This window comes from Chelonia mydas, chromosome 8, assembly GCF_015237465.2.
Source record: "Chelonia mydas isolate rCheMyd1 chromosome 8, rCheMyd1.pri.v2, whole genome shotgun sequence".
Classification (NCBI taxonomy): domain Eukaryota; kingdom Metazoa; phylum Chordata; order Testudines; family Cheloniidae; genus Chelonia; species Chelonia mydas.
In genome coordinates, this window is record NC_057854.1 from 72940470 (window position 1) to 72956777 (window position 16308).

At 36.4% G+C, this 16308-nt stretch overlaps 2 protein-coding genes across 4 annotated transcripts in view; one reads left to right on the forward strand and one right to left on the reverse strand.

The window, feature by feature from the left end:
* BCAR3 (BCAR3 adaptor protein, NSP family member) overlaps nucleotides 1–3917 on the forward strand; it is a 96340-nt gene extending 92423 nt beyond the window's left edge. For 2 of the 3 annotated variants that reach the window (XM_043521495.1, XM_037907684.2), the window contains one exon: nucleotides 419–1035. In XM_043521495.1, coding sequence (XP_043377430.1) covers nucleotides 419–597 — 179 coding nt within the window. In that variant the 3' untranslated portion in view covers nucleotides 598–1035. Of the gene's footprint in view, nucleotides 1–418 lie in introns of all 3 variants that reach the window. The other variant, XM_037907682.2, reaches the window with a different exon arrangement.
* Nucleotides 3187–16308, reverse strand: part of FNBP1L (formin binding protein 1 like) — a 99712-nt gene continuing 86590 nt past the window's right edge. Inside the window, 7 exon segments of the mRNA XM_037906732.2 lie at nucleotides 3187–6756; nucleotides 7144–7292; nucleotides 8011–8105; nucleotides 8613–8745; nucleotides 9572–9681; nucleotides 12173–12187; nucleotides 15732–15890. Coding sequence (XP_037762660.1) covers nucleotides 6578–6756; nucleotides 7144–7292; nucleotides 8011–8105; nucleotides 8613–8745; nucleotides 9572–9681; nucleotides 12173–12187; nucleotides 15732–15890 — 840 coding nt within the window. The 3' untranslated portion in view covers nucleotides 3187–6577.

The window sequence follows — 16308 nt, forward strand, 5'->3', positions numbered from 1 at the left end:
CATTATGATCTCCTAGTCTGACTTTTTTTACGCACTATCAAGAGCCGAAGTTTTCCTTGGTTCTGAGTATATCCTGTGCCAATGATCTTTAACTAAACCAATCTACATGTCCCCACAGCATGGCCAATGGAAGTGTTTTTTAGTATTTACCCAGCTTTTTAATATCTCCAAATATTTATTTTGGAGATAAAGCCGATAGTATAAAAAGAACCCAACATTTGAGCATAGATGTACTTTTGGAAAAGTTCAATAACCTTAGAACCCGCCCCCATCACCAAGTAAAAGCCAATTTGATGGTTAGACAAGGTGGTTGAGGTATTATCTTTTATTGGACCAATTTTGAGAGAGACAAGCTGTTGAACCACTGAGTTCTTCTTCAGGTCATACACAGTTATGCATTTTCTGTTTTCCTCATTAGGTTTTCAGCCAGATGATGAGATGAGTGAAATCTTCAAGACAGAATTTCAAATGAGATTGTTATGGGGCAGCAAAGGAGCACAAGTTAATCAGAGAGAGAGATACGAGAAATTCAACCAGATTTTAACTGCACTCTCCCGAAAATTAGAACCTCCTCCAGTGAAACAGGTAGAGCAATGAAATATCAAATGGACCCTTAAGATATGATTACTTCAAGTTTGCCATTTAAAAGAAATTGCCCATTTGTCACTGTACAAGCTTCTAGCATTCACAGGATCTTTAGGACTTGTAAATTGCACAATGCACATTTATGAATTGTTTAAAAGCTACTGATTTCTAAATGAATAATTTATTTATTAATATGTAACCATGTCATTTTAATGATTTCTTGAACAGTCAAATTTAAGATAGTCTGCATAATGTATTCTTGTGATTTACAAAAGTGTCTATTGATGTCTACTAGTCATTACTATTGGTGTTTTACTTAATGTTATCAATAATGAAACAGTGTACTGTAAATAAAAAACGATAGGTATTTTAGAAAATATCAGTTGTATGATATTCCTTAATGAATATGAACCTGTACATAGTTGTGAATTAAAATATATCTTTGTGAAATACTGTACAGTGGGTCATTGTACACTATAATCACAGGAACTAATGTGATCGGTTAAGAAAATGTCCTTCTTATACTGTCCTGGCGAGGGGGGAAGAAAGGGCTGAGACTGTAGTGGAACAGAAAATTAACTAGTTGATTAGGGTAGAGTTTGATATATTCTTTCACCAAGGTACATAGCACCCATGAGCTGATACCATTTGTCTCCCAGGAAAATAGTATTTAGAAGTTACTCTGGACTTTGTAATGCACAAGTTACTATTCAGGAGTGTTCTGGTTTGTTGTTCAGGCTCCAGTACAAACTATGCCATGTGTGCTGGAAATGAGTGGGGGGGAAAACCCCAAACAAGGGGATGAGAAGAACAAATAGCTAAGCAATCAAGATCATTAAAATGTCTTCAGCTTCACCATCAGCTAGAGGTTTGCACCTGTATCTCAGGTCTTCTCCAGCAAACAGGAGGAAACAGAGGTTAGTAAGTAGTAGCTAGATTAATCTATCAATCAATCTTTGCTGTATAGAATTAAGAGGAGCTGTATAATCTGATGGCAAAGTGTGGTGGAGTTCAAGTCTTTGAGGAACTAGTCATGGAGATACTAGAAAAGCTCACCTGTAATAAACCAACATTGGATGGTATTTTATGAAATAGGGGAGACAGCAAATTAGAGTCGGTGCAGCTGTGGCTGCAATGTAGATCGTGGCTGCTAATGGGTTTTTCTTAACTTTTTTTTAAATTGATAAACTCTTGAAAGGGCTTACTCAGAAGCCTCATCTCCATTGTAAGAGTAGTATACCTCTGCCATATTTTATAGCAATATCTATAATGGTCAAATGAAATCAGCTTTCTACAAGAGAAACCATCTCTAGTGCTTTACGATTATTTCAGGAAGTTCAAATAGTAGATAAAAATACAGTCAGTCAAATTTAATTTACTTGGATTTTCATTAGGACCCCCATAAGCAATCAAGAAAAATAAATAACCACAGCCTCAGTGACAAAAGTTATGATGCTGATTAAAATCTTACACTGAACTAGAAATGTCTCTGCCCACTGAAGTGTGTGGTTATTTCTCAGTTACACAAATCCCTGCACTCAAGTTAGCTAGGTGATTTTATTACTGTTGGCTGTAGTTAATTATGCAAATACCCAAATAATTGTGGGGGGGAGGGGGAGGGAGAGGAATCCACATGGGGACTAAGGAGGAAAAGCAAACTAATAACTGAGGTTATTACATGGAAATCACCCCTGTGCTCCTCCAGGGCCACACTTAAATATAAACAAAGCTCAATGCAGTTTTGGACCTCACGCTATACGAGTCATAAACTGGCCCTCTCCTCCACTGAGACCAGAGACCTACCTGGCACACTAACTGTCTCCACTTGCGAAAGAACGCAAGTTAATGACCTTTTTGGCATTTTAAATGATAGGCCCAAAAGCCAGATCTCTAAGTAAACAATTAGAAACAAAGCGATAATGAATTACTGTAGTGTGAGGGAGGCATTAATATGATTATGGTAGATTGTTTACTTGTGGATGGCTAGCTAGAAGAATTGCACTAATGTCTCAATGCGTGTAAAAACTTAAAAATCCCTCCTGCAGAGGGGGAGAACAAATATTCCTGTGCATTGACTTTGAAAGTAATTGAGATACCCTTGAGGCATATCCTTAGATTGAGCAATCTATTTTAGCAAAGAAACACACCTCATCCTGCACAGATTTTAATCTGGCCCATCAAATGGCAAACTCATGCTTTAATCCGTTGGGAAGGCCTGATACAGCCACATTTAAAAAAAGGTGAAACAAGCCTATGTTCAAGACAGGTTTACTATTGGCACCATAACCTCATAATATATTCACAGCGGGTGTTTCTTGTGGCTATAGTTTTATTTATATAACAATCTGTATTTGAAAGTTACACATCACAAGAGTCACTTTGTGGCATATAGAGTCACTGCCCTGTATATATATTTCAGCAACTCAGAGCCAGATTCGGCCACTTTTGTTCCTCATGCCACAAGTAGGCCTAATGAAGTCACTGCAACGTACCACTCTAAGTACATAAGGGTGATATAATGTGGCCCTCTATTAATGGATCAGTATAAAAAATTTGATGTACAGGGATGGTTTTGTAACAGAAGACAAAAAGGAAGCTATCTTGACCATGAAAAGTTTTTATTCCATTAAAATATTCTCAACAGAGAACACTATTTTTAAACAAAGCATTTAACATTTAAGAAATCAACATGTGCACAAAAAAGATTAAAAATTACTGGAAAATGTAAGATTAAGACAATTCATGTTCAAAATTTCAGAATGAGTTAGAACTAGCTGTGCAAGTACAAATTTTCCCCCTATATTTAATAACCCTCATACAGGTTGCACTATCCCTCATGAAAGCAATTTGCCTCCAAAGGAAGCAAATTCCACTTTTAGAAAAACAAACAGTAGCATGAAAAGAACAGTTAGTTCTTTACCAGGAAGTGTTACCAGTGACCTCTGAGGCTTCTAGCCAAGTCAACCAAAGGCTTCTTAGCCAAAATATCAGCTCACATTTCCACCTCTTCTCTAACTTTAAAATAAAAAAGCACTGTTTAAAAAAAAACTACATTATGTAGTTTGTCAGTATTGAGTAATGTCACCTTATATAAATAACCCTGTATACAATATCCAAAAATCTAAACTTGAGTTTAATAGCTCCCAAATGTAATACACTAGGTCAGCTGTGTAATAGTGGTATACATAACAAAGGAATACACTTCCACACAAGAAATCACTCAGATTTAGTATTACTGGTAGTACAATTTCTAACAACACTGAATTTTTCATTTAAAAAAAAAAAAAAAAAAATCCAGCACTGCTGTGTCCAAGTATTGCTTCAAACCCTGTGAAAGAGACAATATTAGCTCATTCCACAAACAGCAAGTGGCTGGGCTTATGAAGCTTTAAATGATACAAGTCTCCCTCCCGCTACGTCCCCTATTCTAGTGTTCCCCACTGAATCAGATAAGATTTATTTTATTAATAGAATCACAAATGGGAGAAAAGACACCATAAGCAATAGGGGCACTGCAGACAGCTATATTTACACGTATAAACATATCCAAATGTCAATTGTTTACAAGTAAAAGTGCACATAGATCATTACAAAGTATCACTCAAATTTCAACTGGTCCATACAATGAAGCATCAGCTAAAAACAGACTACCACTGGAGCCTCATAACCCAAAATTAAAAAACAATCAAAGAGTTTTCATAATTTTTTTTACATGTCTTTAGTTTCAATGCATAAAATTTATGATGCACCATGTATTATGTTAAGGTAGAGCTCTAGAAAACAAACACCTACCCTGGCTACCTCAGCAGCTGCTGCACTTTGGAAAGAGTAACAGGCGGTCATACTGAGCTGAGACACAAAGCCCTTTGTGGGATACTGTAGTGGTAGGATTGGCAATCAACAGATTTAGGCACTCTCTAGTTTTAAGGCAGCATTTGAGTGGCAAGCAGTTGACTTCTGAAAACAGTCGTTTGTCTTGTAGTGGCGATTCTCTTTGTTGTTATGCCGGGTTTTCAGTGCTCACAATAGGCTACTGAAGTGCTGAAGATGAACCACAGTTCTTGGAGATCCTGTGACTGCATCAGGGGCTAGAGCTGAGATATAGTCTTTTCCCCAAATCAACATAAATACATAAAGGTTTACATCAGTTATAATGCCAAGAAAACTGGAATGTAACGATGGTTGCATTGGAATAGTTATAGCAGCACGCATGGACACTGGGATGAAAACTTTAGTGCTGGAAATATTTAAACAAAGTGGTTTTGCTACAAATGCAAAATAAAATGAGAAGCAATGGAAATAATAAAGTGTTATGCAGGGGTGCCTGACAATTCTAGACATGCAGGAGGAGGTTAGGGCGAGCATGGAGGTGGCACTGGCAGATGTGGACAAATGACAGGGTTCCAATTGCCAATTAAAATGGGGTAGGAAAAGAAGACAGCTGAGACAGCCAAAATGTAATACAAACTGATGAACAGTTTGTACATCTTTCAGAACTTAGGACCATGAGTCTGAACTATTTAAAATCTGGTTGCCTTTCTATTCTGCCATAATGGAGTTTTCAGAAATTTAAGAATTTGTAACATGTTCTTAATTATGTATGGAAATGCCAAGAATGTTAGTGAATAAATGTATGTCTGCATGCATTCATGCAACTTGCTTTTTCCCTCTTTTTCCTGGCCCTCCCAGCCTAATGCCCTCCCCCAAAAGCAGCTGCATGTAACCTCCTTCAACATCTCGCCCATTTTCTCAGAAACCCGCTTCAGGAACCTGCAGTCCAAGAGGAAAAAGAAAAGAACAGAGTTATTGAAAGCGTCTGGAAAACAGAGAAGCCTTCTCAATTCTAATCAACCATCCTAAATGGCTATAGAATAGCCATTCTATTTAATCCCTGAACAATTAACCATATCTGATGGCAAGCAAAAGCCCTTTCAAGCTTATTCTCAACATACATTCCAGAACAGCTATTTATCTAGTAATAAACTAGTGCAATGTACCTTCCTATCCTTCATTATTTAAAATTAGGTAAGGAAAATGGCTGTAGATCTAATGTTTGAATTTTAACCCACAAGTGATTAAATGTAAAGGCTCTAGCTATGGTACAAGATCCTTTACACTGGGAATGTAAAACATTTACTAGAACTCAGAAAAAGAGACTAAGAGCTTTTCAAGAGTGGAAAGGAGAATGGGAATTCAGAAAGACACATTTTATGTTTTAACCATATAGTAACATCAAAAACATTTCCAAGCCAAAGTAGTATCAAATAGACAACATTCTAGATTCATAGCTGCTGGAAGGAGAATAAAAGGGTAGGTCATCATACTGTACTTTCTCTATCTTTAATGGACCATCCTGAGTAGATTGTGCTTTTTTACCTTTGAGAATAGGAAAATGTTTTCCCTTTTATGACATGAAAGCTGCTAGTATATTTACAAAGCAAGGACAATTATGAACACTTTCAGTAACTGAGCTCAGTCAGTTGTAGAGTGGTTTATTTATTTTTTGTTTTGGAGTTTTACGTATATGGTAGTTAAAGTTGCTGATGCAGGAACAATAGATCCTAAAGAGGTTTTCAGAAATTGCAATTTGGAACAGAGGTTATTTTCAAGTATATTGTTATACAGACAGAATTTTATCAAAATTACTTTCTGAAGCAAATGAATATTAAAAATGGATTTAAAAATAGTAGTATAAAAACAAGACGACCTGATCAATGGAGCGGATCCAATGATTTGTAAAATGAAAACACTAAAGGACCTCAGACAGGTAAATGCAGAAATAAGGCAAATGTTGCAGAGCAATTTAATTTAATTAAGACTTTTTTTTTACTTTTAGTACTAACATCTCTGGAAAAAAAATGTCTCTAGCCAAGCTCACACAGTGAACAACAGACCACACAAATGCCTTCAGATATCCTAACACTTTCTATGAAATTGTGTGATTCAGTATTTTCCCTGTGGAATGTAGAGTAGTAAGCTGCCACCTTAGTTGTTATATATAGGTTACTGCACCTTTACTGTTTTTCTCTAGAGTTACATCTATATATGATGTTGGCACATAGCCTTCCTCTCCATTCTGTCTTCGAGCTCTTGTCCATCCATCTCCTTTGTCTTCCTCGATAACGTACAAAACCTCCCCTTCTTTCATTGCCAGAGTGCCTTCATTGTGACCTGGGAAAACAGACAAAAAAAGTCTCACAGCTCAGACACGATTTAAAAGTAAGCGTTATATAAACAGGAAGTACTGATAATCTATGGAAGGGAACATATGGACAAACATAGGCTTGCACACAAAAATCTGGTCTCATGTGGTAAAGCTGAATATACGCCAGTAGCTGTTTTTCTAATATTTGTGTTACAACAATATAAAAGTACTATTCTGCCAAAGAATTCAACTGATCTATGGAATACTTCTCATGACCTTTAACGCTGCTGCTAATATAATTTTTTTTTAAAACAAAGAGAACAGGGATGCAAGATTCTTGTAAGAAATAATCCATCAGTCTTTTGTTCTGTTTTTTAAAATCAAATAAGCACAATATACAGAGTTAACCCTACCATCAAAAGGATAAATTGCTTTGCAGTGTCCTATAGCTGGTAAGGGATCGTCGTCTTCAAATTCATCATCAAATTCATTATGGTGTGCATGCTGTTGTGGTGGGCCTCGGACTTCCTGGTTTGCATCATCCGTGTAGCTCCCCTCAGGGCTATAATGCAACGAGGAGAGTTAAGGACTCTGTATATTTCTCAAAAACCACCCACACAACTTTAAAAGTTACATTTCCATATCTAAAAAAATATCGGAACCCTAGTGCAACTCAGAAAAGGTTGTTCAAAGTTGTTCTAGGCTATCAGTGTGAACACATCAGGAAAACAGGTTGGCAATATTTAATTATGGATTAAGTATTAATGAATGTTATTTTCTGAAGGAGCAGAGCTGTTTTTTAAAGGCTTGAACTGAACTCTGCTATTAGAACAGCCCAAATTTAACATTTAACAAGGAAGATACAGCAATGGGGATGATCTGACAGAGGAGCGAAATGGGGGAAAAAAATCTGAAATGTTTGGGAAGTTATAGAAGTCAACAGGGGACATTAATTGAAAGAGTGACCCTTCGGTGATGTCATATACCATTTTCACCTTGAATTACCTAAAACCTGACTACTCTGTCTCATGCGTTCTAATGGAAAATTCATTATTTCACTGAAGTGGCAAGTATGAAAAGAAGTAACACCTAGAACCTCATGGCCAAAAGATGCCATTTGAAGGACATACATAGTGTATCTGGGAATGTGGGAGAAGAAGAGGTGGGTATCACTCACACTTAAATGCCAGATGGACATGGTGGGAATAGCTGTGAAAAATAAAAAAATCTACTGAGAACTCCAGTAAAGCTTCAACGTAAGGAATAGTTAAAATAGTTACCTCTCTCTTCCTTGTGTTACAAGGTGGTTGATGTCACTGCTGTGCCTTCTGTCTCCTCTTGCTGCTACTTTACCTTCAACTTCAGAGAGCCAGGCCTTATGGGAAAAAAGTCAGAAAATATCTGGGGTCAATATTACCAGAGAATTCTCAACCAGCAAATGTTATATATCACTAAATGTACGATTTCAAATACACTTAACAGTGTAGAATTTAGGTGCCAATAAATATATAGATATCTGCTAAATACCAATTCATCATGCAAAGTTTCCTATTTACTTGGCTTGAAGCACAAAGCTATCATCTTAGTTTAATACTCAGGAGTGGTTTTGAGAAAATGGTAAAAACTGACATCTTGAACCATTTAACATGAATAACTTACAAATAAGTCTGTAGAAAATAATTTACATTAAATTACTCAGTGCATATCATCTCAGTCTAGCTACATCAACATACGAGGGGGAAGGATGCTCCATGGAAAACTGAATCAGGCTAACTTCTTCAAACAGAGAAATTTTCTGGTTCCTATGTTTGTGACTTACAGGGAACTCCAACATATTCCTATTTCAATACACTTTCCAAGGAATAATTTAATAGCTTTTAACCTCATTCTTGTGTATTTCCATTCGAAGACGATCCATGTTGCTCATAGTCTCAGCTAATTTTGGCTGCAAACTGCCTGGATCTCCCATCTGTGGATTCTTCTCATAAACATCTTTCATTTTGATGAGTGCATCCCTGTAGTGAGGTATATGAATGCACAGGAATTATTACAAGTGACAATTACATTACAACATGTTTTGTCTTTAACAGTCCAATAAATACTAAAACAATGTTTGTACAGCACCTAGCACAATGGGTTCCTGGTCCATCACTGGGGCTCCTAGGTTCTACAGTAACACAAATAACCACCACCATCGTAGACACACAGAGGACGAATATAAAAATTCTCTCTTTCCTGCCCCAAGAGAAGCTACTGTCTCCTGCCCCAGTCCTGTCCCCTCATCCTCCGCTCTCGGAGTAAAATAAGGCCCTCATTTCCTTAGCCTCTCCCTAAAGGCAAAGCCCAGTATCCTGTCTTCCATCCCACTGTGCTTATGCGCCTCCCTCCCCCCCACTGCCCTCCCCCTTGAAAGACATACAGAGTTCAAATACAGAGTCTTTCCACCCATCTTCAATCTCATTATAATTCACCTCCGCTGCCTGGTTCCTGGCATATGGTCCGTTTCTTAAGAATTAATGCCCACGTTTTCTAATGTATCCACTAGTTTTAGATGCCCAGCTTGACAGACCTAAGGTCGATGTTCAGAGTTGTTGAGCATTCACAAGTCTAGATACAGTATTTATAATTTATAATATAAAACGGATACTCAGTTGCTAGAACAACAAAGTTGATAACGATGGAGCACATATACTATAAAGGTGGACAGACCAACAATTGACATACTACTTAGAGTAGTTTAACTTTTGAAAACTCTGGCTTATAAAAAGAAACACAGAAAGAAATGGTCATAAAGATAAGGGTGTCCAAAAAAATGGAGTAAGCTGTGAAGGACACACTTACTTTTGGTCGGTTTCTTTCTGTAGTTCTCTGTTGAGTTCGTCGATTCTCTGCTGCAGTTTCTTACGTCTTTGTTCTGGTGGCAGATGACTGAAATCTTCTAACGCAGGACCCTGCAACAAAGTTAAATACTATTAAACACTGGAAAATTCTGTCTATAGTTATTTCTACTGACAATCCACACACAAACAGTTTTCTCTGACATGAGGTATCAGGATGAACCTTCTTAGCAACTATACTATACACACGGCTATATCAAGCATACATCTAAACTGAGTATGTATGATCATAGTGTCACAGTCCTTGTTCTTCACTCTGTCAACTCCCTACTGTTTTGTTCAGTCACATCATGTGACAAGTTAGATTATAGGCATTTTGAAAGACTCACCATCTCTCCCTCAATGTATATCCTGAAGTGCCTAGCGCACTTTTAGGCATTGTCAAAAAATAATCAAACAAGAAGTCTTAATAAAATCTTTATAGGATACATATCACAAGAGTGATACATGATGGGGAATAAACTGACTTAGAATACACACTAGCAGAAAATAAATCAAAATGAATAACCATCTCAGCTAAGCTGTGAGGAAATTTAGACTTAGTTTCTTTGTTTCATAGTATAGATCATGCAAATTAATTTGCCCACGGCAGATCTGGTAAACGTGCAAGTCAGCAAAATTTGTAACCCTAAGTACTTTTCATGTACAGTAATGCCAGTTCAAAGTATTCTTCATAATATTACAACAATCACTTAATGAACAGGAGCAATATCAGTATCTAACCAAAAAACATTTTTTCATACTGTCTAAATTCTATCAACATTGGTGAACTACACCCCATCATCAGTATTTCCACAATTATCTTAATATATACTTCTGTAAAATAACGTTTAGTTGCTGTAAGTTACTTTGCAGATACAACTATGCCTACAGCCTAATATTGGTCCCACTGAAGTCAACAGAAATGCTGACAGTTTCTTCAATAGCTGGGTTAGGTCCACAATAAATAATTTATGGATCTGTAAACAATTACACAGAAAAACTGAATCATAGGTCTTCCTAGTCCAGCCCTTGCAATCAAAGCCAATTTAGTAAGTTAACAGACAGCATGAAATATTGTACCAAATAGTAATTACAACTGAAATCCAGCAAGCAATAGGTTTATATGGTTTGCATTCTGCCTAGAGTGTCTGTTTTCCACTTTACTTGGATACTGCCAAAGGAAAAGAATACAGTCGTGGTATTCATCCAAAAATAAGTGGAGCACCCATTGGGACACTACTCGAAGAACAGTTTGTTGCTCAAACATTGATGGTTATTGAAATTCTGCATAAAAACTAACTTTAAATGCTCAAATCCTTTTACCAAATAAGTTACAGAAAATATGGATTATGGGCACTATGAGTTCCCTCACCTTAGTATATTGCAGGAATAAGCCCCCATATGTCCTCTCAATTAAGTGTGCATGGGTATTTATACATATGAATTTTAAGAGGTTGTTGCCAAAAGCCCAAACCTCAACGACAGACATGCATGTCAGAGAGAGAGAGAGAGAGAAAGAGAATATGCATTCGGGGAGCGGAGAAAAAAAAGGTTCAAGCCTTAGGGTTAATACAGTAATACCGATTGATAAAAATGCTGCATTCTTCATGTGCTAGTTACTTAGAAGGTTGTTTGTTTTAAACCCTGAAAAAGAATCTGGCATTAAAGGCAACCTGAAAAGGGGAGAATTTAACAAGCAGTGCAGTTCTCCCAACTGTCAGGATTTTGAGTTAAATGGGCATTCATTGACCCAACACCAGCCCACACCAAGTTTTAAACAATGTGTCTCAAGATTTCTTCCCTTCTCAACTGCATGGTTTTCAGTCCCTTGTCACTTGTGATATCATCATTCCACTACTACTTCAGACATTCAGTACAACGAAGGAAATCAAGATCTGATATTTCTAATGTAAAAAACATAGCCGCCACCATATTGCTTTCTTTACGCATCATAAAGAAACAAGAAAGGACAAAACTTTCCTCCTGCCCCTCTCCTCCACCCTGCCGCCTTTTTACATTAGTGGTACCTTATAGTAAAATTAGAAGAACAGGACTCTTATTGTGAATATCATTGATTCACTCCAGGAAACTAAATGCCGATAGGCGTGTGTTGGAATTTTTCATCCAAATTGAGAGCTTGGCAATACAAGTGGAAAGAGATGTATTTTTCCTTCAACCACTACAAATTAAGTTCAAAAGACCCTTTATTATTCTTATTCATGTTTCCTTCTTTATAAAACTTGCACAATCTTTTCATATAACTATATGACAGCTTTTCTATCAATCCCTGATACATCATAAAATATATTTTCATTATGACCAACACATGAAATCTGTCCACCTTCACTCTAAGTCATAGATAAACTGCATCCAGATCACAGGTCTAATTAGCTCACACTGTACATGGATGATTAAAAAGAAAGACCACGTATACAAGGTGAAAAATCTGAAAATGCATTTCAGCACCTGATTCAAAGCAATTATGATATGGAAACAATTTCAAAAGATTAATTTCATGCTATTTTATCAGAAGTACAGCAGACAGATCAGCACACAGGCTTACCATCTTCACCGACCACTGAACAGTTCATTTGAAAACAGAAAGAAACGGGAAGTTATTCACATGCAATCATCATTTAGGAAGTGAAGGTTTATTCCTAAAAATATATCTTTAAAATATTATTTAAAGTAAAATTTTACAAACTCAAAATTAAATAATGCACTTCACTATCAGCACAAAAACAGCAAAATACAAATTTGAAGTGCACTTATGCTGAGAGAATTACTGGCAATTAAAGCTTACATTGAAATGATAATGGGTAGTTTACCATATGGAATTACAATGCATGGCGTCATTTAATGACTTATTAATTTTAGTATTTATAATATATATTTAGAGAAAAACAAAATATACAGCAAACACTGCACAAAGCAGAAGAATTTGATGATGATGATGGGCTGGTCTACCATATACAAAAATTTGGTTAATCATGACTAGGAATACACTGCATCACTTCAAGATTGTTAATATCCCAATAGAACAAAAATAGAGAGGTTTCCCGTGGAAGCTGCAAAATCCCTTCTCTGCCATTTCAAGCTTAGAAGTTTAATTTTACATTTTAAACTGTTCAATTGATCATTGCGCTATACTCAAAAATATTAAAATCTACAGACAAACTGGTGAGAACAAACAGGATTTTCTCCTGGGACAAAGCAATACCTTATGACAGACAAGACGGGTACGGCTCCAACAAGGTGCCATATCCCAGGGACGTGCCATACACTCAGAGTGATCCTACCAAACTTGTTAAGCTTCTCAAGCAGAGCACCATGAAGGGGTTAGAAAGGACCCTTTAATCAATGTATCAATGATTCATATTCACCACATCAGTTGTGACCAAATGGTATTACTGTCTGACTGCTGACGAGTGGCATACGTGAAAGGTTAGAGGTCTCATTTAAGCAACTTTCTAACAAGTTTCTACCTTTTCTACCTAAAAATCCACCTTTATTAATAACACCCTGGCTAGCAAGCTCAGTAAATTCTAATAATGTAATGGGGACACAGACTGAACTTCTCTCCTTTCTAGAGGTAATCTCCCCAGACACGCAGTGAGAAGAACTGGCAGAGAAGCATGAGTGAGGTTTGCACTTCCATTTCTTATGATAGGCCTGTTTTAAGGCTGGGATTTCCATTCAAACTGATATCAAGCTGGCACCTTTCACAGCATTAAACTCTTTGACAATTACAAATTTGAAGTAGAATAAATAATAATACATTTTAACAAATAAGTGACAAAAACTACCCATTATCTGATGTGTCTAGTTTGCAGAATCACTTTCCCTTGATTTATAGCATGGAATGATATTTGGGTTTCTCCTTCACATTAAATAAACAACATAGCTGCATTTCTGCTCATTTCAGATGGACAACGGTAACAGTGAACAAAGAAAACCCCTACAGTTTTAATTTGTTTTCTGTTACACACAGTTGCTGATGGGGAGTCTTGATGATGCACAAAGCACAGAGTAATGAGAGCCGTTTCCTGTTTATGGCCTTGTTCAAATATCCGTTGAGTGAAATCCTGGACAGGGCAGGTAAACAAAATATCCAACATACTCAGCTTCTGTGCATATTATTTGCCAATTTACTCGTGAATTTAAATTAAAAAACAAAGCAAATTAAAATGCCACTTGATAGCAGAGAATGTCAATACCATTGAGAAAATGTTTTACAGCAATAAAAGAGTGGAAATAACAGGGGTGTGTGTGTGTTAAATAGTGACAATGTACAATATCTGAAATACTGTATATGTTTTCCATCAAAATATATAAAAATATTAAATTGCCATATGACAGGAAATTTTTTTACAACTATGGTAAATTGTTCAGCTTGCAAAAGGACGTATCAGTTCCCTCGATATTTGTTAAAGTAGTATTTTAAAGTGCTTGCACAATATTGCAAAATTTTTAAAAATGAAACTAAAAATTATATTTGCTGCCCTGAAGGTTTACAAGAGAGAATAATGTTTGGTACTGTGGGACTTACACTGAGCTGAGCTCAGATCTGTCAAAGCTTGAACAATCCTTGTAAATTTTAATTAATGCCATATTTGATCACATTCGCTAACCTTTCTGTTTTGGACTGTGATCAGTGCATTTTAAAATAAAAATCTTCATTTAAAATGCACTTCATTTTCTGTTCATACAGTAAAACTGCCACTAGATGATTTTTACATGTAATAAAATAGCCTACTTGGTTAAAACCCATCAGACCTTGCTTCCTGAGTCAGAAGCAGGCATGTTCAGTAATCAGGAGAAAGCGGAAAAGATTAGTGTTATTTCAACAACCTCCCATATCTCATTAATGAACAGCATTGAAGGAGTTTCCTTACACTCTCCTGACCAAAGCAAGTTTTGCTCAATTGACACAGGAGAGAAAGGGGAAATATGTCCTTCATCAAGATCTTAGATGTCCACAAGGGTCTTCTACAACCTAGGCTCCTGTATATAAGGGGTGGTATACAGAGTAACTGGAGGGTCTTGGAGTAACTGGGCACTAGATAAGGTAAATTAAAGAATGTAAATTTAAAATAATCTGAAATGTAATCAACTGACAGCCAGGGCTCCTCTAATCATTAACTGGATTGCCATATGACGTTGGACTTTGATCTCCACTCTAGAGCAACAGAATCCGCCATGGTTGTATACAGAATGAAACAGAGGGTTTACTTCGTTTTTAATATCAGAAAAATAATGAAATAAATCCAACCAAATATATCTAAATTTCTGATTATGGGGATCAACAAATGCTATAAATTTTACATAAACAAGGCAGACTATGTTTCACTGACATAATGGGATAATGCCAGTTCATTTTTCACTAGTACTATATATGTTTCTAGGAAACCATTTCAACTTTTCAATTTTATTGTCAACGGAACAAAGTCCATTTGCTGAATATGCTATTATAAATTAGTAAATGCACTCCCCTAATAAATCTCAGAAAGTGACATTTAGTAGTAATTTATAATTGATGGAAGGTTTTTACAAAAAAAATCCTTTAGGAAGCAAAAGCAATTTAACTATCAATGTACATTACAGTAAAAAAATTATAATCCATTATAAGAAATGAATGATGGTTTAACATGTTAAAAACTGCACGCTATCGCATTTCAACTACAACGAGAGATGGGTTTTTCCCTTTTAATTCAGTTTCTCAGAAATCAGCTTCTACTATTTTAGTAAGACATCAGAAAATAAGACATGTCAATTTGTTTAGTGATGACTATATACCCAATAATAAATTACTGCAAAAATGCATTACATGATGGAGGTAAGACATTTGTGAATGTGCACAACAACAACAAAAGATTTCAAACACATACTCAGCACCCTCTTTATAACACTTTCCTTTTGGAGTCAAACATTTTTAATGTTATAAAAAGTTTTTAAAATGAAGGTAACTATTGTGTAATAGAGAGTAAACTACCTTAAAAGTGACCTTTTATCAGTGTTATACCAGAGTGAGCCTTATAATGAGGGTGGAGGGTATCAGAAAAGCCACACCACAAACACACTTCATAGCCCATCATGCATTTTCAACTGGTTATCAAACTTACCCCTCTTTTGAGGCTTCTGAAAGAAGGAATTCTGGCCTTCCCTGTTTTTATGTCACTCATGCAATAATGCACTGGTTCAATGGAGAATATGGGATACTGGGACCCATTAGGAGTAGTGGATGTGTATAAACTAGTAGGGGTAAGGGGTGGGGACTGTGGCTAATACGGAAATAAAGAAAGGAAATAAATAAGCCAAATGTTCAAAGTAATTTTAAAATGAAAATTCTGTCTTTCAGTAACAAAATTTCCATCCAACACAAAAACGGTTCGTACCATGTTTTACTAGAAGACTTACCACCATCAACTTTAAAACAGTTTGCAGAGCAAATATAGTCATTTTTCTAAACTGTTTTATTCAGAATTAGTCGTGTGGTGCAGATAACAGATACAGGTTTAAGAAAACTTTCCACGCAATTTCCAAGATCCTAGCAATACCCAAGTACCTGAGATAGTCTCCTTCCTTAATACTTCCCAATAGCATCTTCAGTATTCCCTAACCCAGGGGTCTCAAACTGGGGGTCGGGACCCCTCAGGGGATCGTGAAGTTATTACATGGGGGGGTCGCAAGCTGTCAGCC